General features: G+C 43.1%; 1 protein-coding gene across 1 annotated transcript; it reads right to left on the reverse strand.

The window, feature by feature from the left end:
- Window positions 1-20,484: 20,484 nt before the first annotated feature.
- LOC132897563 (BEN domain-containing protein 6-like) lies at window positions 20,485-23,275 on the reverse strand. The gene is made up of 8 exons (XM_060938821.1): window positions 23,224-23,275; window positions 22,709-22,842; window positions 22,337-22,354; window positions 22,029-22,125; window positions 21,715-21,851; window positions 21,259-21,463; window positions 20,924-21,023; window positions 20,485-20,521 (listed from the first exon to the last, which is right to left on the reverse strand). Exons 1-8 carry the CDS (start codon window positions 23,273-23,275, stop codon window positions 20,494-20,496), a joined length of 771 nt encoding a protein of 256 aa, XP_060794804.1. The 3' UTR covers window positions 20,485-20,493.
- Window positions 23,276-24,729: the final 1,454 nt, after the last annotated feature.

Here is a 24,729-nt window from a genome sequence, read left to right on the forward strand (position 1 = left end):
CATATGGCCCTTCAACCTACAGAGAAACAGAGATGAGAACATGTAAGCAACAAAAACACTAACCCTGACCTCTAACTATTGAGGATTGAGGGGATGAGAGAGAGAGAGAGAGAGAGAGAGAGAGAGAAGGTGACTACTCTCTATGCATGAATCTACACTTTAAAAAGAATTAGGATCATCCTGACAGCAAAAGCTGGAGTGTGTTACATGAACAGAAAGATTCCTCTCATGTTGTACAATTATACTGTGCAAACACTACTGTTGGGAAGTGCACTGCATTAGAAAGACATAGTGCCAATGGAGGGCAAAACTGTAAAGCGCTCCCGCATTTACGTAAGAAATTTGAGCTTAAATATAAGTAAAGCATCTACGGTAAATGCTCAATGTGAATATGCATTCACAGAACTCAGAAATTTTGTTAAGTTGGAGTTGGGCCAGATTTTTGCAGGACTGTGAAAATGTGACATTATTAATTTATCTAATTGTAATGCTTGATTTAAAATCCACAGTATAACATATATTGGTACCAATGTAAATAATATTTATGGAAATAGACACAAATTCACTAACTTGCAAAAACAACTGAAAGCAACTAACTGAAAATAATTATGTGCATGCCATAGTATAATAATTGTGTTCAGTAACCTGCATCCTAAGTTCTTCTTTAAAGTCTTTTTGCTTTCATATCTCCACTTTGAGTTTTCCCTGACGATACAGGTACAGAACTCTACAGACTCATTTGATGACAGTAAAAATAAAAATCGAGTTAAAACAAACTTACCAGATGTCAGTTTATGAACAACACGTCATGGAGTGTGATACCAAAGTCATTGCTCTTCATAAAACACAAGAGTTTTATCCTGCTTGTTTGTTGACAATGGACTGTATGTGAGAAAGCAAGGCAAAGAATGGAAGAGAGAGAGAGAGATGGAGAGAGACAGAGTAGAAGAGAGTGAGATGGAGGGAAGGCTCAAGAGAGAATGCGTCTGCGGGCACTTATGTTCTCCGAGAGAGGGAGAGAGAGAGTAGGTGACACAGTGAGTCAACATCAGTGTCAAGTTTAAACTTAATGTCACAGAGGGGAGGAAGGGAAGAGAAAGAGGAGCAATGGAAAGACGAGAGATAATGGAGAGTTTGAGGGGGGAAGATAAAATGGGGACAGTAAAGAATAATTCTAAATTAATATTTAATATCCTCACTAATATACGTAGGTATAGTTCAAAAACATAGTGTTTATAGTGTACATGTGCATAGAATGTGGGGGAGCAAAAATTTGTAGGGTCCACAATAATAATATTGTGCTTGAGTATTATAATATTTTGGTAATTGATTATAGGCACATGTCTAATCACATGACCTTGGTTGGATATACTGTATTATCTGGGAAGGTGCTGATATTTTTACAAAGATAATTATGTTTAAATGTGTTGTTTACAGGGCACCATGCAATACCAGGAACAGCCATAAACAGAATCCTGAACAAGCCATGGTTGTTAAATAGTTCCCATTATAGGCTGAATCTGTCTAAATGAATAAAGAAAGAAAGAAAGAAAGAAAGAAAGAAAGAAAGAAAGAAAGAAAGAAAAGTCAGTATTTTCCCTATGACCGGTGTACCTGCCCTGGATTTAAACTTGGATTTTTTTTTAACCCTAATTTTTTAAGTTTGATTTGGCTGCTGTTTGCTGGTTCCTCTTATACATCTTCAATGTGCTTCTGCACATGGATTCTTTAAACTTACCCAGGTCCTCCTTGTTATAGAAGACAGATCCCATCACTACAATCTCCATACCATAGAGGGCTGATTGAAGAATTACAGGTTAACAAGCCTGTAAAAATGACCTGCTTCCCATTCAGTTAATTAATCTATGCTTTTAAGATGCTATATTGAGCATCATAGAGAGGATCCACATCTGCAAACCCTCCATTTGTGTCCCACAAGACTCACCACTTAGTCTGCTTCTGTTTTCCTTCTTGGTGAGTCATCATCTGAAAATTTTTCTACAACCCCGATTCCAAAAAAGTTGGGACAAAGTACAAATTGTAAATAAAAACAGAATGCAATGATGTGGAAGTTTCAGAATTCCATATTTTATTCAGAATAGAACATAGATGACATATCAAATGTTTAAACTGAGAAAATGTATCATTTAAAGAGAAAAATTAGGTGATTTTAAATTTCATGACAACAACACATCTCAAAAAAGTTGGGACAAGGCCATGTTTACCACTGTGAGACATCCCCTTTTCTCTTTACAACAGTCTGTAAACATCTGGGGACTGAGGAGACAAGTTGCTCAAGTTTAGGGATAGGAATGTTAACCCATTCTTGTCTAATGTAGGATTCTAGTTGCTCAACTGTCTTAGGTCTTTTTTGTCGTATCTTCCGTTTTATGATGCGCCAAATGTTTTCTATGGGTGAAAGATCTGGACTGCAGGCTGGCCAGTTCAGTACCCGGACCCTTCTTCTACGCAGCCATGATGCTGTAATTGATGCAGTATGTGGTTTGGCATTGTCATGTTGGAAAATGCAAGGTCTTCCCTGAAAGAGACATTGTCTGGATGGGAGCATATGTTGCTCTAGAACCTGGATATACCTTTCAGCATTGATGGTGTCTTTCCAGATGTGTAAGCTGCCCATGCCACACGCACTAATGCAACCCCATACCATCAGAGATGCAGGCTTCTGAACTGAGCGCTGATAACAACTTGGGTCATCCTTCTCCTCTTTAGTCCGAATGACACGGCGTCCCTGATTTCCATAAAGAACTATTTTGATTCGTCTGACCACAGAACAGTTTTCCACTTTGCCACGGTCCATTTTAAATGATCCTTGGCCCAGAGAAGACGTCTGCGCTTCTGGATCATGTTTAGATACGGCTTCTTCTTTGAACTATAGAGTTTTAGCTGGCAACGGCGGATGGCATGGTGAATTGTGTTCACAGATATTGTTCTCTGGAAATATTCCTGAGCCCATTTTGTGATTTCCAATACAGAAGCATGCCTGTATGTGATGCAGTGCGCCCGAAGATCACGGGCACCCAGTATGGTTTTCCGGCCTTGACCCTTATGCACAGAGATTCTTCCAGATTCTCTGAATCTTTTGATGATATCATCATCTACAGTGCATAATATGTTCAAACTCTTTGCAATTTTACACTGTCGAACTCCTTTCTGATATTGCTCCACTATTTGTCGGCCCAGAATTAGGGGGATTGGTGATCCTCTTCCCATCTTTACTTCTGAGAGCCGCTGCCACTCCAAGATGCTCTTTTTATACCCAGTCATGTTAATGACCTATTGCCAATTGACCTAATGAGTTGCAATTTGGTCCTCCAGCTGTTCCTTTTTTGTACCTTTAACTTTTCCAGCCTCTTATTGCCCCTGTTCCAACTTTTTTGAGATGTGTTGCTGTCATGAAATTTCAAATGAGCCAATATTTGTCATGAAATTTCAAAATGTCTCACTTTCGACATTTGATATGTTGTCTATGTTCTATTGTGAATACAATATCATTTTTTGAGATTTGTAAATTATTGCATTCCATTTTTATTTACAATTTGTACTTTGTCCCAACTTTTTTGGAATTGGGGTTGTACTACAGCAGCACTGAAACATTGAAATCATCTTTTTTTTTTCCCCACTATCAGATATCCAGATACTCAAACTACTCATTCTGTCACAGTCCGGTCCAGTCCATCCATGCCTTAGATTGTGGGACTTCCACGCCGGATCCAGGACAGGAATTCAGTCCTGCCTTGCTGAAGGCCATTTCCTGAAGCGGCACTCCTACACCTGCTACCACTCCTCTCCCATCAGCCAGGGCTTTTTAAGAACTGTTTGGAGCCACTCCCTTTGCCAGACTGTCTCTTGTAGACTTTCCTCACCTTGCTACAGCTCACTGGTATTGTGTCTTCTTGATTCCCCCTGCCTGAATTTTTCCTTGTGGTTTTTTTTTGTCAAGTTTTTCTGTCCAGTTTTTTTTTTTTAATCCCTGTTTTTGCCTGCCTATTCTTTTGGATTGTGTCTTTTGCTACCTCTGCCTGGATTTCCCTTGTCCCTGTGCTCATTGGTTTTTGTGAAGATTTTTCTGCCCTGTTTTGTCCCGACCTCCTCTATATATATATATATATATATATATATATATATATATATATATAGACACACATATAAATTGGAGCAAATAAACAGTCAAGGGCACTTGAGGTATTGCAGGTAAACATGAAATAAGCAGTATAAACAATAAATTAATAGCTGTTAAGGTGAGGTAGTGCAAATTATATATAAAATAAATATATGTTAAATATATATAATTACATACATATATATATATATATATATATATATATATATATATATATATTAATGTATGTGTGTGTGTGTGTATGTATATATATCTCTATCCTGGGAGTATTTGCTTCACCCCGGCTTTTCACAGCAATTTGAAAACTTGATGATGATATCCAATACTTGCACCACTGTTCAAGCCCGTGCTCTGACTTCACCGGGTACCATGCCTGTCAGTCATCTCATGACAACAGTGCCCCCAACCCCCAGGGGAGGTCACTGTCTGATTGCCAGCCCGGGAAAGGTCTTATGCACCCTGGTAAAACACTCACCATAGGGCAGCTCAATTGTCGAACTCTCTTGACTACGTCATCCAAGGAGGAACTGAATTTCCTCATGTGCCACTATAACACACCCATAGTGTGCATCCAAGAACATCATTTAGTCCATAATGACGAGTCCTCGGACATCATAACCCATAATTTTGGCGCAGTGGCGCTGTTTACCATCTCGGCTTCCTGTAACGCCCAAGGCGCGGCCATTCATGGAGTAGGGATAGCTATATTTTCGTCTTTCTTACCACTACTTTCTACTATCAGGAAGGTCTCGGAACGATTTATCACCGTTTTCAAAGGCAATCCAAGGCTCAATGTTGTGTCGTGGAGGAAATTTTATGAGGCGAGTAGCACGACACACATGCTCTTTGTGTGGGGCAGTTGCCTCTATACCGGCGCATGCTTTCCTTGCAATTGGGGGCGACTTCAACACCCATGTCGTGGCATGACATTCATATCACACGAGTAAAAATCGGAACGGGGAGCTATTGACCGAATTTGCTCGCTAGCATAGTCTTATCATTGCTAACACTTGTTTCCAAAAGCCCAGGCGTAAACTTAAACACCTCTAGGTCCCCAAGAGGTGATCTTTCTCAAATTGACTTCATTCTATGTCGTAAGCACTGGCGAAACAGCCTTAAAGACTCTCAAGCACACTCATTGTCTAATCCTGTTGGCAGCGATCACAGAATTGTTACTGTGTCTACCAAATTGAGTGTCCATTCGACTAGGCGCCTGCGAATGAAACGGCTCAACTGGTCTTCCTTGACTTCCGACCTAAATCTCGCCTCCTCCATTGATGCTTTAATATCCGAAGAATTCTGAAGCCTTCCTGAAGAAGACCAATCTTATTCGTCCTTCGTGGGAGTCTGTAATAAAGTGGGGTTGTCCCTTCTACTCAAAGAACATCCCAAAAAGTCACCACTTTCCGATTGCCCTGCGGTGGTGGAGGTGCGCCATGTCGCTATTAACGCCAGCGTTCAGCTTACTCAAGCTGCCCAGGCTTCCCTCTGTTCTACGTACGTTATGCAGGAAGAATTAAGAATCTGAGCCATCCTCGACCGGTTTGACTCCAGTAACACCTTGACAGACACAAAAAGTGCATGGAACCTAGTGAAGAAGTTATCCAACAAATCTCCAAACCCAGTCTTCATCCAAGGCGAAGATCGTTTGAAGCTCTGGAAGCACCATTTTCAATGTGTGTTATCACCTGATAGCCCTAAGCCAGAAAGGCCAACTGATATCATCCAAATCTTTGAACTCAATGAGCAAATCTTCACTGGGCCGTTCGGCCGTAATGAAGTTAACTCTGCTGTTGACGAGATGAAATCTGGTCGCACTCCTGGGATGGATGGTCTCCCTATTGAGCTATGGAAGCTCCCAAACATCCACGACTTCCTCTTCACGTTCTGCAATGAAACCCTTGCAGGCAACAGGCCCAAGGAATGGGGTCTAGCAGGCATTGTCCCTGTCCCTAAGAAAGGCAACCTGACATTGCCTGACAACTACAGGGGAATTAGTCTAGCTCAGATCGCCTCTAAAGTGTATCACCGACTGTTACTCAATAGGTTGAGGCCGGTAATGGATAACTTCTTGCGCCCAAACCAAAATGGCTTCCGTCAACTGTGTTCTACTAGCGCTCACATCTTAGCCCTCCAGCGTATTATTGAAGAGCTCATGAACCACCATAAAGAAGGTGTGAGAGTCTTTTTGGACTTTAAGAAGGCTTTTGATTCCATCAGACATGACACAATGTTTTCCATCCTACAAGCATATGGAGTCCCCCCTAGCATGGTTGAGGCAATCAGGACAATGTATATCGATAACACTGCTGTGGTTATAACTCCTGACGGTGTAACTGAGGAGTTTTCTATCAACTCGGGCGTCCTTCAAGGAGACCCCCTAGCTCCTCTGCTCTTCACCTTGCATTTAGCACTTCGCATGGATGATGGGCTCACTCTTTGTGGCAGTTCGGAGCAGGTGGGTGGAGCACAGAGGACGGCAGGACAGAGATCAAGTTCCAATTTAGTATTTATTGTCTCACTTTTCAGCATAATATTCACTCAGACAGACACACACACACACACACACACACGACGGGTGTCTGTTCAGGGAAGAGCTCCTCTGCTCTCCCTCCCTATATAGGGCACGGTCACTGGGAAGACAAACAAACACAGGTTAATTGCTCTCAGGTGTAGTGATTCTGCCACTCACCTTCCCTGACTCCGCCCTCCTGTCACAGACCGGCGCTTGACCACGCCCCCGCTGCCACATACCCCCACCGCCCGACTCAGGCCGGGCGGCCGTCCGGCCTGCAGCCGACTCCCCCCCCCCCCTTGGCGGGAGAGGAAGTCCGCCACGACCATCTGCGCCCAAGGCCTGTGGACCACCTTGAAATTAAAGGGTTGGAGTGCCAGATACCAATGGGTGATCCGCGCGTTGGCATCTTTCATGCGGTGGAGCCACTGGAGGGGCGTGTGGTCTGAACATAGGATGAAAGGGCGCCCCAGCAGGTAGTACCGGAGGGTGAGGACCACCCACTTGATGGCCAGACACTCTTTCTCTATGGTGCTGTAGCGCCCCTCACGCACCGACAGCTTCCTGCTGATATACAGGATGGGGTGGTCCTCCCCCTCCACCTCCTGGGACAAAACCGCCCCCAGCCCTCTGTCTGACGCATCGGTCTGCAACATAAAGGGGAGAGAAAAGTCAGGGGAGTGTAGAAGTGGCCCCCCACACAGTGCAGCCTTTACCTCTGAAAAAGCCCGCTGGCATTGCTCCGTCCACTGGACCAGATCTGGTGCCCCCTTTTTAGTGAGATCAGTCAGCGGGCTGGTGACGTCCAAATAATTAGGTATAAACCTACGATAATAGCCAGCCAGCCCCAGGAACTGTCTCACCCCCTTTTTGGTCTTGGGCCTCGGGCAGGCCGCAATTGCTGCAGTCTTGTTAATTTGGGGACGCACCTGCCCGTTGCCCAAGTGGAAGCCCAGATACCGTACTTCCACCCGCCCAACCTCACACTTCTTTGGGTTGGCTGTGAGACCCGCTCGCCTCAGCGACCTAAGGACGGCCCTTAGGTGTTCCAAGTGCCTCGGCCAGTCATTACTATATATGATGATGTCATCAAGATAGGTGGCCGCATAGGTGGCGTGGGGGCGGAGGACCCGGTCCATCAGCCGCTGAAACGTAGCGGGCGCCCCAAACAGCCCAAACGGAAGTGTGACGAATTGGTGTAACCCAAACGGTGTGGAAAAGGCCGTTTTTTCTCGGGATAGTGGAGTCAAGGGGATCTGCCAGTATCCTTTCGTCAATATCCCTTCCACTGTGGCAGTTCGGAGCAGGTGGGTGGAGCACAGAGGACGGCAGGACAGAGATCAAGTTCCAATTTAGTATTTATTGTCACACTTTTCAGCATAACATTCACTCAGACAGACACACACACACACACACACACACGATGGGTGTCTGTTCAGGGAAGAGCTCCTCTGCTCTCTGCTCTCCCTCCCTATATAGGGCGCGGTCACTGGGAAGACACACAAACACAGGTTAATTGCTCTCAGGTGTAGTGATTCTGCCACTCACCTTCCCTGACTCCGCCCTCCTGTCACAGACCGGTGCTTTACCACGCCCCCGCTGCCACACTCTTAAACGCCATGGAAATTCTTGCCACCCTGCTGTCCATCTAGCCGATCTCGACTTCGCTGATGACATTGCTCTTCTCGAGGACTCGGTGAATTTGGGCGAGGATCTTCTCCACCGAGTAGAACTGGCTGCTAAATCAGTTGGCCTTCAGTTGAACGCATGCAAAACCAAATGGATGCATATAAATTCCTCTATGGACCAATCTCTCCACGTGCTTGACAACTCTGCTATCGAGAAGGTGAACGACTTCAAATACCTTGGCAGTTGGATGAACACTGCTCACGACATCGACTCCAGAAAGGCCAAAGCCTGGGGCGCCCTAAATTCTCTAATCAAGGTGTGGGCTGCCCCGCTGTCTAGAAACACAAAGGTCAGAGTGTTCAAGGCCTCAGTTGAATCCATTCTTCTCTACGGCTCTAAGTCTTGGTCTCTAACGAGAGCACAAGAGCAATCCTTGGATGGCACGTACACCCGCATGCTCCGCAGAGTGTTCAACGTCAGCTGGCAGGACCATTGGACAAACGACTGCCTGTACGGTTCCCTACCATGCCTCTCGACCATAATCGCCAATGGCATTGTGCGGCCATGTGTTTCATCACGACCAACCTGCTGCACAAGTTCTCTTGTGGGAGCCTGAGGCGAAGCGTAAAGTCGGTCGACCATGTATCACCCTGAAAACGGTCCTCGAGCAAGAGACGGGGTTGAAGGAAGAACAACTCAGATCAGCTATGCTCGACCGGCAGGTCTGGGATAGGATATCTTACCAAGTCACCGGCCTGCCGGATGACAGATGATGATGAACATATCTCATCTATCTCTAGCCGCTTTATCCTGTTCTACAGGCTCGCAGGCAAGCTGGAGCCTATCCCAGCTGACTATGGGTGAAAGGCGGGGTACACCCTGGACAAGTCGCCAGGTCATCACAGGGCTGACACATAGACACAGACAACCATTTACGTACACTCACATTTACACCTGTGGTCAATTTAGAGTCACCAGTTAACCTAACCTGCATGTCTTTGGACTGTGGGGGAAACCGGAGCACCCGGAGGAAACCCACGTGGACACAGGGAGAACATGCAAACTCTACACAGAAAGGCCCTCGCCGGCCACAGGGCTTGAACCCGGACCTTCTTGCTGTGAGGTGACAGCGCTAACCACTACACCACCGTGCCGCCTATGATGAACATCTCATCTCATCTCTAGCTGCTTTATCCTGTTCTACAGGGTCGCAGGCAAGCTGGAGCCTATCCCAGCTGACTATGGGCGAAAGGCGGGGTACACCCTGGACAAGTTGCCAGGTCATCACAGGCCTGACACATAGACACAGACAACCATTCACACTCACATTCACACCTATGGTCAATTTAGAGTTAGCCTAACCTGCATGTCTTTGGACTGTGGGGGGAAACCGGAGCAACCAGAGGAAACCCACGCGGACACAGGGAGAACATGCAAACTCTACACAGAAAGGCCCTCGCCGGCCACGGGGCTCGAACCCGGACCTTCTTGCTGTGAGGCGACAGCACTAACCACTACACCACCGTGCCGCCTATGATGAACATATATAATTATATATAATTTATATATATATTATATACAAATATATATATTTTTAAATATATACCGTATATATATATATATGGGGCAGCACGGTGGTGTAGTGGTTAGCGCTGTCGCCTCACAGCAAGAAGGTCCGGGTTCGAGCCCCGTGGCCAGCGAGGGCCTTTCTGTGTGGAGTTTGCATGTTCTCCCCGTGTCCGCGTGGGTTTCCTCCTGGTGCTCCGGTTTCCCCCACAGTCCAAAGACATGCAGGTTAGGTTAACTGGTGACTCTAAATTGACCGTAGGTGTGAATGTGAGTTTGAATGGTTGTCTGTGTCTATGTGTCAGCCCTGTGATGACCTGGCAACTTGTTCAGGGTGTACCCCGCCTTTCGCCCGTAGTCAGCTGGGATAGGCTCCAGCTCGCCTGAGACCCTGTAGAACAGGATAAAGCGGCTAGAGATAATGAGATGAGATGAGACAACTCTTGCATAGTGCTAGACACTCAGTTACTATTTTTGGCACATGTTAGAAACCTTACCTTACAATGCAAGCTCCTCCTGTACAACATCTGTCTCATTGCATTGGACTATTCATGATCCTCTACTGCATTAACAGGGTGACCCATTAGTTCTAGTTATGGTCACATTTCTGAGTGAAATATTCACATATTGTAATTGGAATATGTAATATATTGAAATTTTATGTCTTTGTAATTAGGTCATCTGCTGTCCTTTTATGACATGCCACCACTTGCCTTTGTGGTCAGTGGCTCTCCAGAACTGCAAGAGATGTGGAAGGCTCCTGTAGCTGGTGGTCTGGGTGGGTTACAGTCCCAATGAACGCTCATAGCTGACTGCCACTGGTATTCTGGATCCATTTCCTATGGTAGAGTTTCATTAACACTACCAACATCACCCAACCTTTGAACACAGCTGACCATTGCGGTTCAGTTGACTCAGGAGTGGCTCCTAGGATGGAGGATTCTGCAATCATCACATCTCAGCCTGATTTTACATCATTCTTACCCTTGACAGTGTGCACTCAGCACTCTATCTCTTCTAAGCCTCAACATTTGCAACTCATTTCTCAGATCCATGTCTCTTGAAAAAGCATTTACATTTACTCAGTCATCACTGAGGATTTCCTATGTCACTTAGCTATTTCCTTGCCACAGATCCAAGTATATTAAATAGTCTTTGTTTTTGATGTTTATTCCCTGTGTAAATTTTCTTGTACTCATACAGCCAGATCTTTAAGTCTAGGTTAAAAAACACACACACATTTGATAAGAAATTTTATCCAATAGCTCTTCTCTTAGGTCTCTTTACAGATATAGGTGTTCATGGGTATAGATTTTTGGATGTTTTGATGCTGCCACACTCCATCCTCTTTCACATGGGATCATTTCAGGTTTGTTGATGATGGACTGGTGGAATTTCCTCGTGTCCCAGTGTACCCTCATTCCTATGTTACCTTCAGGCTCTCACTTTTCTCCCTTTCATTTATCATGAAGAATCACTCACACCTATATATCACTGCTCAAGTCTGTCTCCTCTGCTGTGCAAGAACCAGGTCCTTTGCAGAACCTCCCTGTAGTAGGCAGGGGTATGGTTTAGTGAGGGTCTGTAGCGAGAGGGAGGTGTTTGAGGACAAACTAGAGGTGCACCTGAGGTGCTCCTTTTATCCCATATATACTGTATTTATGAAATCTGTCTTTGTTTCTATTTTTGTGGCCATGAGCATTGCAAAGTCAAAGCTGAGCAGAAAGTGACGAGTGAGTTGGAATGCTACAATGTTATTTGCCTTGGAAAAAGTTTTAGGTTACTGTCTATTTACCATAAACATATAGATAGGGCACAAAAGATATTGCAACAAGCAAACATTACAGACTAGAAAAAAAGAAAAGTTAAATGAGTTGATTAGAAAGATTAGAATATCTACTGTTTCTTATGTGTTAAAATGTACTGTATGTGTTGTTTGTGCAGTATGATTAAACTGAACAATATATTACATATTCCAATTACAGTATGTGAATATTTCACTATTTCTACAACTGGGACAGTGTTGGAGCTACTATAAATATAATATATGCAATATAATAAACAAGGTATGTTCTTGAGGGCAGAGGACACGTGATAACCTTTACTAAAAGAAACACAAAAAAAATTAAAGGGGATGCCATCTTATTTTATCTAAGTCTACAGATGTTAGAAATTAATTGTTCTTTGCAGTGCATTTACCTTGACCTTTGTAATATAGCTGAATAATGCAGAGAGTTACAGCTAATGGTAATCTTAATTTATACAAAAAAGGAAAGAAATTAATGCATACTTATACACTCCTCTCAGTCTTTGTGTGCAGGCTTTGGGTTTCTCCTGAGGTTTAATAGTTAGTTTTAGCTCATGTTTTATTTTATCTGTTGCAGTATGGGTTTGTAATGCTGCCAGATGTGTCTTTGTGTGCTTGTGCGACTGTGTAAATGTGTGTATGTCTGTGTATCTCCTCACAGAGCTTCATATAGCCCTAGGGCATGCAATTTTTTTGGATCTCGTTAGTTCATTCCTGTCACCCTCTTTTTCTCTTGCTTCATCTCTCTCTATCCCTCTTTCTCTCTCTCCCTCACACACACACACACACACAGACACACACACACAATCCTTCTCTCTTGGTCCCTTGCTCCATTCCTATTGTTTCTCTCTCTTTATATGGGATTTTTGTGTTATTAGTGACATCACAATCCCATTTTTTATTTCTCTCATATTCTGTTTTTGTCTCTCACACCATCTCTTTCTCTTGTTTTTAAGCTTCTTCCATTCCTCATCATCTGTCGCTCTATTTATTGCTCTCTCATCACTTCATTTTTCTCCTCTTCTGACATTCCTCTGATTCCATTGATTACTTAATTTCTGTTGTCTTTCTATCCTGCTTTCTCTCATTCCATAACTTTTGCGTGTGTGTTTTTTAATGTTGGGAGTGGTTTGGGAAGGGGGGGGGATTGAAATGGGTGGAAGAGGGCAAGCACCATGGTAACAATGCCATGACAAATATTCATCAAGTATTTAAAATGAAAACATAGAAACTATCTCATCACACAATGTAAATAAGTGACAAAATGAATAAAATCCATGTCCTGCATCCACAATAGGCAGGGTCACATTCTGTATATACAGTGTGTGTCTGTATTTGTTTGTGGTATTTAGGCTAGAGAACATCAGCTCATGTCATGAAAACAACTGTCTCTTCCCTTTTGTGGAAGCTTTCAGAAGTTTTTTCATCTTTCTTTCCAGAACTCATTCTTCCTGCTGTTGGTTCTCTATCTGTCTCCCTTTTGCTTCCCCTTCCATGATTGTGTTGCCGCAGGCAATACCGTTGTGCATCGTCCCTCGCCTTCCTCTTCCCCACCCTAATCCCCCCGTCCCTGTCACCTTCAATTGGGTTGTGAAAGAAGATGCAGAGCCTGGGGCTGACACAGAGAGAGAGAGAGAGAGAGAGAAGTGAGAGAAAGGACACTGTGGAAGAAAGGCAAGCAGAGCCAGACTGATAGCAAAAATTACAGCAAGAGAAGTAAAAAGACAAATATCGACTCTGTGACCTTATTTTTTTAATCTTCGTACATATACAGTTACTGACTGTAGTTCATCTGTTACTGCACATTTTGTAAGCCGCTCTGCCCTTACAAGGTATATCTACAATGTGCACTGGGTACCTGATAAAAAGGCAAATAAATGAAGCAAAGTGTTGCCTAATTGACTGCCCACTGAGGACACAGAAAAAGAGAGGACTAAAGAGAGATGTAAAGAAGCTCAGAGAGAAAGACATGTCATGTCATGCTGTGATGATCTTCACTGATCTGCTATACTAAGTTGTGTTACAAAAACTAAATGGGTTGGCAAGCATTGTCAATATAACTAGCCAAGATAACTAATGATCTAGATAACGAGTCATGATATAATGATCTTATTGGCCTTCAGTGTCACTACAATCATTAAGGTTTCATGAAAATATTCTACAGCAATTTCATTTTCACTGTTATGCTGCATAGGTAAACATTACAACCATATAAAAGATATTTGCCTTAAGATTTACTTTTGATGGAAATTTTCACTGATTGGGTATAGCACATTTTGACAACTCTCAGGTGCTGCCTGATCACATTAATCACAAAAAAAGAAAGAAAAGAAAAACATCAAGATTTTAAGACTCCATATTTTCTTAGTCATATAAAATGTACACTACATGGCCAAAAGTTATAAATGGACACTTGATTATTACACCAACACATGTTTGTTGAACATCTCATTAGTCCCCCTTTGCTGTTGTAATGACCGGCTCTCCTCTGGGAAGGCTTTCTACTAGATTTTGGAGTGTGGCTGTGGGGAGTTCTGCTCATTAAGCCACAAGAACATTGAGCTCAGGCTCTGATGTCAGATGAGGAGGCCTTGGGTGCAGTTGATGTTCCAATTTATCCCAAAGTTCTTCACTAGGGTTGTGATCAGGGCTGTGAGCAGGCCATTAGAGTTCTTCCACTCCAACATTGGAAAACTCTGTCTTTATGAAGCTTAGTTTTGGCCCCTTAATTCTAGTGAAGGGAAATTGTAATGCTAAAGCATACAAAGGCATTCTAGAAAATCGAGTGGCAAGAGTTTAGGGAAGGCTCACATACAGCATGGGTGTGATGGTCAGGAGTCCACAAACTGTTGGTCATATAGTGTATTTCACAATTTATAGTGGAGCTCACCATGTGCAAAGCACACGGAGCCCCATACTTAAGAGAAAATGGGAATGCATTGACCTGATTTTTGATGGCTTTTGACTATACGAGATCCATGCGTATGTACAAGTGACGTACGTGTACCACCACAGGGAACCCAATTGTAAGTGCAAGGCAACGTATTTCAAACACTTGACCACCGGACAATGAAACTTGGATCTTTATTTACATAAGATAGGTGGATTTTTATCTAGTGCTTATTCTGAATTTGCTTTTTATAAAATAACATGGGATTATTTACTAACACATTTTACAGAAGATATTCATGACAGTTTCATATAAAACTAGCTAAAACAGTTTTATTAGTCCACTAGCTTGTTGGACAATTGGCAGTTTCTGTCATGTAAGGGTGATAGAGTTTTACTGAAAACATGATGGCAAACAAATCCAAAATGTAGACGAAGGCAGAATCGAAAAACAGGCAGTGGTCGAGCGAGGCACAGACAGGATATCAGAGGTAATAAAATACTCAAAGTCCAAAAACACAAACAGGGTCAAAACCAGAAAAGCGATGCAAAATACAAGGCTTTTGCAAAGTCTGTGTGTTACGGAGAATGCTTAGATGTACGCACTGTGATTGCACTCTAATCAGGAACAGGTGCATGGTAATTAGCCCTAATGGTGCTGCATGCGCACCAACATGCATAAATGTCACAGATGTAACCAGACAGCTGTTTGACATACCAAGTTTGATATACGATCATAACTATATAGCAGTGAAAGTGCTGGTTCACTGCTGTCCACCAGGAACCCAGCAGTCACACCATAATAAATGTTGTGGTGTTGTGTCTGGTGCATGGCATGCAGTGTCAAAGAAAGGAATAAATATGTATTCGTGATGCATATCTCATTATTGGTATCACTGTCACAACACAATGAAGCAATTTACTGATGTGAAATACACTACACAATTCAATGGTTCATATGCTATATTATTATTCTATTCATGTTGATTTTGTTCCATTGCAAATATTTTGCTCATTCACTCATCCAGAGCTCTACATTTAGACAGTGCCGATACAGATACACAGGGTGTTTAAAAAAATTTGATATTATCTGAGATGTAAATATCCCAGAAACTACATAGTCAAGGCAAATGAAATTGAACAGGCTTAATGTTGGGCAATATAAGATTAATTCCTCAAAATTAGAATAAAAAATTCAAAAGGTATGTGGATTCCATGAACAATTTCACAAATTTTCAATATGCACACCTAACCCTGCCTTCCTCTTAGAACTTTTTGTGCCATGACCAAATCGGCATTGCAGTTGGTGCATTTTTAGAGAATTTTCTCATAAATGCACACTGCACAATCTTGTTCGACTGTGTTTGAGCATACTCTAACACAAAAAACACCTTTTCATTTCCAGTGAATGGCATTTCTATACCAAAAAAGATAAAAAACAAAAAATATTAAACATAAAATTTTGACCTGCTTCCACACATGCTGTTAAAAAAATTATATATATATATATATATAACACACACAGTGGGGCAAAAAAGTATTTAGTCAGTCACCAATTGTGCAAGTTCTCCCACTTAAAAAGATGAGAGAGGCCTGTAATTTTCATCATAGGTATACCTCAACTATGAGAGACAAAATGAGAAAAAAAAAATACAGAAAATCACATTGTCTGATTTTTAAAGAATTTATTTGCAAATTATGGTGGAAAATAAGTATTTGGTCAATAACAAAAGTCCGTCTCAATACTTTGTTATATACCCTTTGTTGGCAATGACAGAGGTCAAATGTTTTCTGTAAGTCTTCAGAAGGTTTTCACACACTGTTGCTGGTATTTTGGCCCATTCCTCCATGCAGAACTCCTCTAGAGCAGTGATGTTTTGGGGCTGTCGCTGGGCAACATGGACTTTCAAATCCCTCCAAAGATTTTCTATGGGGTTGAGATCTGGAGACTGGCTAGGTCACTCCAGGACCTTGAAATGCTTCTTATGAAGCCACTCCTTCGTTGTCCAGGCGGTGTGTTTGGGATCATTGTCATGCTGAAAGACCCAGCCACATTTCATCTTCAATGCCCTTGCTGATGGAAGGAGGTTTTCACTCAAAATATCACGATACATGGCCCCATTCATTCTTTCCTTTACACAGATCAGTCGTCCTGGTCCCTTTGCAGAAAAACAGCCCCAAAGCATGATGTTTCCACCCCCATGCTTCACAATAGGTGTGGTGTTCTTTGGATGCAACTCAGCATTCTTTCTCCTCCAAACATGACAAGTTGAGTTTTTACCAAAAAGTTCTATTTTGGTTTCATCTGACCATATGACATTCTCCCAATCCTCTTCTGGATCATCCAAATGCTCTCTAGCAAACTTCAGACGGGCCTGGACATGTACTGGCTTAAGCAGGGGGACACGTCTGGCACTGCAGGATTTGAGTCCCTGGCGGTGTAGTGTGTTACTGATGGTCGCCTTTGTTACTTTGGTCCCAGCTCTCTGCAGGTCATTCACTTGGTCCCCCGGTGTGGTTCTGGGATTTTTGCTCACCGTTCTTGTGATCATTTTGACCCCACAGGGTGAGATCTTGCGTGGAGCCCCAGATTGAGGGAGATTATCAGTGGTCTTGTATGTCTTCCATTTTCTAATAATTGCTCCCACAGTTGATTTCTTCACACCAAGCTGCTTACCTATTGCAGATTCAGTCTTCCCAGCCTGGTGCAGGTCTACAGTTTTGTTTCTGGTGTCCTTTGACAGCTCTTTGATCTTGGCCATAGTGGAGTTTGGAGTGTGACTGTTTGAGGTTGTGGACAGGTGTCTTTTATACTGATAACGAGTTCAAACAGGTGCCATTAATACAGGTAACGAGTGGAGGACAGAGGAGCCTCTTAAAGAAGAAGTTACAGGTCTGTGAGAGCCAGAAATCTTGCTTGTTTGTAGGTGACCAAATACTTATTTTACTGAGGAACTTACCAATTAATTCATTAAAAATCCTACAATGTGATTTCCTGGATTCTTTCCCCCCATCTGTCTCTCATAGTTGAAGTGTACCTATGATGAAAATTACAGTCCTCTCTCATCTTTTTAAGTGGGAGAACTTGCACAATTGGTGGCTGACTAAATACTTTTTTGCCCCACTGTGTGTGTGTGTGTGTGTATATATATATATATATATATATATATATATATATATATATATAGTGATGTCCCGAGAGGCTGTGTCATCGAGGGGCACTATGTCACATGCAGATGGCTCCAAATTCTGGCAGCTATAACTCCATCTGGTGGTGGAGTTAGGAACTTCACCCCTCAGCACACAACACGGCAGCATACCTGTGGCCAATGAAGTAAATTAATGAGTAAGAGGACTTTGTGAGAGTTTAAAACTCTCAATGTGAAGCTGGAGGGGAGAGGAGTGAGGTTCATGGACTCTCCTGCTGAGTGGATCCTGCTGGGTGGAGTATTCATCGAAATGCTTATCTGGAATTCTTACCTGAAGGATTTTTCACTGAAATAATTGCCTGTGTTATGAATGCCTGCTACTGGACCACCACCGGGCTGAAGACTACAGGGATTGTTGACTGGACTCCAAGTAAGGCAGAAGATTTTGTTTGTTCCATGAAAAGGATATTGGACTGAAGGAAACCTGCCTATCATTTTGTTATTCTAAAGCCAGAGACATTGTTTGAGTTTGACTTTTGGGAATCCATCTTCATTTGAACATTGGACTTTGAGATACCTTTTCTGTTTAATCTCCTGGCATAACATTAAAAATCTTGATTTATTCTAACCTTTGTGTCCTTGCACTGATTGAAGGGTCCTGCTGAGAGCCAGCCAACCTCTCATGATGTCACATATGGTGGAGGATGCGGGCATTTCAATCATCGATAATAGTGCATGTACGAGGAGGACACTGAACATTTTGATTGCTCAATTTTCCCAGTTAACCGTAGGCCCCCTGCATAATGGGATGGAGGAAATTTTGAAGGCCCTTATCACCGACCAGCAAGCCCAGATGCAGGTGAGCGCGGCCCTCCTGGAGGAACAAAGGAAAGCCAGCCAACTGAAGGCAGAGGAGTTGCAGCTACAGAAGAAGATGGCTGTTCAGAGCGTTGGCCCAATAAAGGCAAGTGACTTTATCTCCAAAATGGGGGTTACAGATGATGTTGAGGCATACTTGCACACCTTTGAAGCCATGGCCACTAGGGAAGGATGGCCCAAGGCACAGTGGGTTGGACTGTTAGCCCCATTTTTAACGGGAGAATCATTGAACGCTGTCCGAGACCTACCCCCTGACAAGACTATGAACTGTGATGCTCTGAAGACTGAGATCCTCAGCAGACATGGGCTCACCAAGTTCGGTATGGCTCAACGCTTCCACAGTTGGACCTTTCAGGCAGACCAGGCTCCCCGTGCGCAGATGCACGCACTTTCCAGAATTGCGAGGAGATGGCTGGAACCTGATAAAACCACAGCGGCTGCAGTAGTGGAGGCCATTGTCGTGGATCACTATATTCGAGCCCTGCCATATGAGGCAAAGCGCTTCATCAGCCAACAAGCCCTAACCACAGCTGAACTGACTGTTGAAGCTGTGGAAAGGTACCAGGCCACAACACAGATGCTCCATGCCTCCAGGAAGGACCCCAGGACTGTGCCCCTGCTGCTGACAGGGGGAGGCTGCCCCCAAAACCCCAAGGGGTCCAGTCCAGCCACAGCAGGACCTGGCTATGCTCCAGGGGGAGCCAGAAGCCAGCCGGGTCCGGTTAGAATTCCCCGTGATGGTGACGCCCAACAATGCTTCCAGTGTGGGGGCAGGGGACACATGTCTTGGCAGTGTGGGACACCGGTGGACGAGCCTATGCCCACTGCAGGGTCCTCCAGCTCACCATCCGCCCAGCTGTTTGCATCACTCGGCGGGGCCGCAGACGGGCCCCCAGATCGACCCCACCACCTACCCAGTGACGGTGAATTGCCGTGATGTCGAAGCATTGTTAGATTCGGGTAGTCGGGTCACTTTGGTGCATAAGGACCTGGTGGATCCATCGTGTCTGACCACTGACAAAGTTCTCCCAGTTTCCTGCGTCCATGGGGACACCAAAGAGTACCCCACCACTGAACTAAAAGTGACCACCACCAGGGGGACTATACACACGAGGGTGGGAGTGGTTGATTCCCTCCCTGTTCCTGTTCTGATTGGGCGAGATTGCCCAGCCTTCCACCTGCTGTGGAGAGAGACCCAGCAGAGGCCAGCCTGGGTACCCCGCAGTCAGAGGGGTAAGACTCATCCTGCAAACACACAAGTGCAACCTGCACAACCACTCATCCCCATGTTTGCCCTCGCAGGGATGACAGGCACCCAGGCCGACACAGAGACTGGCCTGGACACTGGAGAAGAGAATGTGGCCCCAGAAAGCTCTCCGAGCTCAAACGAGGAAGACGCCCCAGGCATCGAGGAGCTTCCCCCTCTCACAGGCCAGTATGGTACTGCCCAGTTGCAGGATCCCACGCTTGCAAATGCTTTAAGAAATGTGCAGGTGCTAGAGGGTGTACTGTTAAGGGGTGGAGCAAGCCCTCCCTTACGAAAATTAACCATGGTTTTACCATGGTTTATAGTTATTCATGGTTTTCATGTTTTTTTGGGTAACCATGAAAACCATGGTTCATGACTATGGTTTAACCATGATTTAACCATGGTTTCACTATGGTATAATCTTTGCCATAAACCATGTTTTTTTTTTCAACCAAACCATGCTTTTTAAACCATGGTTTTCTTATTCAAGTTTCAAAAGTAGGCTACAATAATTCACACAGCAAACAATAATAAATAGCCTAATTGTATCCACAAACATAAAAAACCCACTTAAATGACTTCATGCTTCCATCTGCCTAAAATAAAAACAGAAGAATCAATCCGTATTTAAAGTTTTTATTTTCCACTAATAAATCAATGTCTGAAGGATCAGGGTCCATCGGATCCAGCTTCAGCCCTAGGTGTGTGAGAGAGGAACAAAGAAAGAGATATAATACAGATTTATGTATGTATGTATGTATTTTATTTATTTATTTAGCTAGCAAAAGATATAACACAATGTTTGCCATAGGCTACTAATGTATATGGATTTCTATTTTACGGCAGTGTCAGTGGGTCAAAAGAAATGCTAGCCTAAAAGGAGAATTCCAGCCAATTTCAACATGCAGTTGTATTGCAGCATTTTTTTTGTTGTTGTTAAGCCCTATCCTGGCCATTCTCATGGGGCATGGATTGTTTACATTTAAAAATTTGCCATAATTCTCCTTTAATTATACAATGAGCTACACAGGCTGACTATGGATTAAGACTGTGGTGACCTTCCTGGTGTGTGTGTGTGTTCACTGTTGAGTACACTTACTGTGTTTTCTTGAACAGCTTGCTGACATTGTTTAACTTATTCCTGACGGCTCCCCTCAGGATGGATAGTTCCACATTGGGAAATTTCTGCAGAGTGTATTCTGCAAAGTAATGTGAAAAACATAATCCCATATGTGATTAAAGACATGGCAACATTCTAAAGGTCAGTTTCTTTTGTGATAATGGTGCGGTACAACATAAACATAATGGCAGTAGTAGTGGTGTTAATGTGCAAAAATGGCATAAGTTTAGCCATTTTGTGTGTCTAATCTGCTGCACGTATTATACAGTTATAATACGTGCAGCAGATTAGACACACAAAATGGCTAAACTTACCAAAAATAGCTTTGACCGCGGTGGCCTCCAGTGGTGGTTTTATTTCGTCTTTGGCACTGCCCTTTTGTCCAGTCAGGGACGAGGTGGCCATCTCTCTTTTTGAAAATACAACTCCTAGCAGGTCGCACACCAGCTTGGTCAGGAGTTGGTGGTTGCATCTTTGCAATTTAATTTTGTTGACCTTGAGGGTTCCTCCAATGACAACCTTGAAATTCAGAAGAAAAATCACAAACTTGTTATATAGGCTATATGAAGCTTCCTTACCCCCATCAGTTAACATTGGCTGACAATTCTGAACTTAACTTCATGATCTACTATAAATTTACTGATAACAACATTTGGACATTTTAACAACAGGCTTCTTTGACTTGACAGCAGGCTATTTTATTTGAGGGCTGGCTGGCTCAAAGGCTATTGCTTGGGAGGTAAATGGATGCTCTTACAAAATTCACTTACATCATCATTTGCCTGTTCTTGGTTGGCTGGTGATGGCTGGTTGGGAGCTGGTGATGGCTGGTTGGGGGCTGGCTGGTTGGGGTCTGGTGATGGCTGGCGATGGCTGGCCAAGACCTCAGCCAGCATATTTCTCAGATCTAAGAAATCACAGAATTGTATCACAGAAAAGAAATCACTATTACCATCTACATTTTCAAATATTTTAGTCCGCTTTAGATTTCGGATGTGTCTAAACTAAGTTACTACACTATTTGAAGAAAGAGAGAGTAAAAGCTTCAAAATCTGGCCAATACATTTATCAAGTCCAAACTTACCATTAAATGTATCCAGCTGCCGGCTTAACCGCTGCCGATCTTCCTCCAGTTCTCTGACACGCTGTTCGAGGCGTTTACATTTTGAACAGTCCTTTCCCTTAAAAATAATAAAGAACAGGCGCAATCACAGATGGCAACATGGCCTAAAGTGTCACATAACAATAGGGGTCATTGCAATACCTGGCCCCCCTCTGGGGAACCATGTAATAACATTGTGACATCCTATTCAGGTAATACCATTTGTTACTATTCAAGGACCCACTGATTTCTTTCTTTTCATGTCATGCTTGATGAATTGGGCTACTTACAGCAACCTGTTCTTCACCCTGAAATAGATTGAAAAGGAAAGACATTATGTAATTGCATGATTTTTTTTTTTTGTCATAACAGTCTTTTAGAGAATAGGCCTACATAGTTATGCAACTTGTAGCCTTGTTGTGGTTTAAATAAACCATGGTCCAGATCATTTCAATCAATTTGATGACAAATGAAAGAACTTACACTAAATCTCTGCTGCCTTTTGTGGAGTAATTTTTCCAAGTGGCATGATGAAGCGTGGCCTTTCTTTTCAGTCTTAGACATGGATAATTAATAGATTCGAGAATTTATTTAAAACATTAGGCCAGTGAATTAGTCTGGGCAAAAAAAAATTGTCTATAGTTAGGAAAAATGTAAGGTACCTTTTTTCTCAGCTGTTCTTCATCTTCCGAGGAATATTGAGTTGGCTTTTTCCTCTGCCTTCCTCTGCCACACTCCTCGGCACCTGAGGCATTTATGAGTTCTTCTCGTTTGGCTACAAGTGTTTGCTCATTTTCTTGAGAATAAAAACAAAACTGGTTTGTCAATATACAAGATAGGCCACAAGATACAGTATGGCACAACACCAAATATTTTATGTGGTTGAGCAACACAGACACTATTAAATCAGCTAAATCAGTAATAAACAAATATTTAAATGAGCAACACCAACCTGTGGCCTGCCTAGGGGCATAAGGTGTAATTCAAAATGTTAGCCAATATCCAGTACAGCTACTGAGATGTACAAGGCCTTATGATGATAAGGCCTTGTACATCTCAGTAGCTGTACTGGATATTGGCTAACATTTTGAATTACACATTTTTGATACCATTTTGGTGTGTTTTTGGATTATTTATCATTAGGTGAAATTGCCAGTTGTATATATGTTTTTCTTACCTGACATGTCCAGGATTTTTGCTGGATACAGGTCCTTCCCCCATCTGACCATGACTTCTTGGTTATTTGGCCAGTCCTTTGGATTAAGAGCATTTGGTCTTAAACCCGTGCCAGCCAAATTGACCAAATGTAATGGCCCAATGCCTAAAGTATTTTCCGCGAAAAAACTAAATAAACCGTACGTTTGCCACAGCTGCCATCATGAAAAAATCAGTCTTCGCTGCAGAGAAAATCAACCGAAAATAACAGCGACCCCCAACGGTCAAAATGCTAGCTACTCGGAACATTGAATGTGATTGGCTGAGTGGCATTCGCATTCACTGCATGCGCCACAGTCACGTCTGCACGCGCCAGCCAACTTCATCAGGAAAGCGTGAGTCAGACTGTGCTGACTGAAGTTCGAGCCATGTATCGATGACGATTAGGTCCATACAAAAGATATTTGAGTGATGTTTATGTCGATATCCCAAGAGAAACGTCTCGAAGAAGATTGAATGTAATTGTAAGTATTAGTGTTTTTGTCTGTTTCACTTCTGAGACTTTGAGTAATTGGCTACAGCCGTCTCCACCATGATAACTGTAGTTAGCTAATGGGCTAGTGCCTTAATGCCAAATGTTACAATTGGGTCCACATAAACGCTGTTTGTTTGACATTGTGTGTTGTCGAGAGTCCAAGAGAAACCACGCGAAGAAGATTGCATATACCTCTAAGTATTGATGTTTTGTCTGTTTTACGTAAGGCTTTAGGTAGTTGGCAAGCAAGCTTGGCTAGAGCCGTTTCCACAATGTTGTAACTTTAACTGTTAGCTTGTTGGCTAGTGCCTTCCCATCATATTTTTTCTCTATTCTGCATCGTTTCAAATTGATCACAGTCGCCAATAGGGAGGTATGGCTAATGTTTACTAAATATGTAGGCATTAATTATGATTAAACAAGTTTATGACATTAATTTTCTTGTAATCATCTGTCACCATTTGTATGTCAGGGAGAGTGAGGTATGGCTAGTGTTTACTAAATATGTAGGCATTGTAGACAGTCACCTTAATTATAAAGGAGAAAAACACAAGTTTATGACATTACTTTTAATCATCTGTCACCATTTGTATGTGTTGTATCAGGGAGACATCAACTACCCCTCTGAACTTGAAGACGACGAGGCTCGTGACCCCGAGAGAGACCCTAGTGAGGTATGTAGACAACGCACTTCTCTCTCTATTCTGCATCAAATTGATCACTGTCTCCAACAGGGAGATATGGCTAGTGTTTAGTAAATACGTAGGCATTGTAGACAGGCACCTTAATTATCTCATCTCATTATCTCTAGCCGCTTTATCCTTCTACAGGGTCGCAGGCAAGCTGGAGCCTATCCCAGCTGACTACGGGCGAAAGGCGGGGTACACCCTGGACAAGTCGCCAGGTCATCACAGGGCTGACACATAGACACAGACAACCATTCACACTCACATTCACACCTACGGTCAATTTAGAGTCACCAGTTAACCTAAC

Source organism: Neoarius graeffei, chromosome 14 (assembly GCF_027579695.1).
Source record: "Neoarius graeffei isolate fNeoGra1 chromosome 14, fNeoGra1.pri, whole genome shotgun sequence".
NCBI classification, from domain to species: Eukaryota; Metazoa; Chordata; class Actinopteri; order Siluriformes; family Ariidae; genus Neoarius; species Neoarius graeffei.

What these genes read in the sequence shown, in the direction of transcription:
- LOC132897563 (XM_060938821.1), bottom strand. Translation starts at nt 23,275, where the DNA reads ATGGTCAGATGGGGGAAGGACCTGTATCCAGCAAAAATCCTGGACATG. An exon ending in AAAAATCCTGGACATGTCAG is followed by an intron (nt 22,843 to 23,223) that starts GTAAGAAAAACA and finishes TTTATTCTCAAG; the next exon opens with AAAATGAGCAAACACTTGTA. An exon ending in GCAGCTGGATACATTTAATG is followed by an intron (nt 21,852 to 22,028) that starts GTAAGTTTGGAC and finishes GTGATTTCTTAG; the next exon opens with ATCTGAGAAATATGCTGGCT.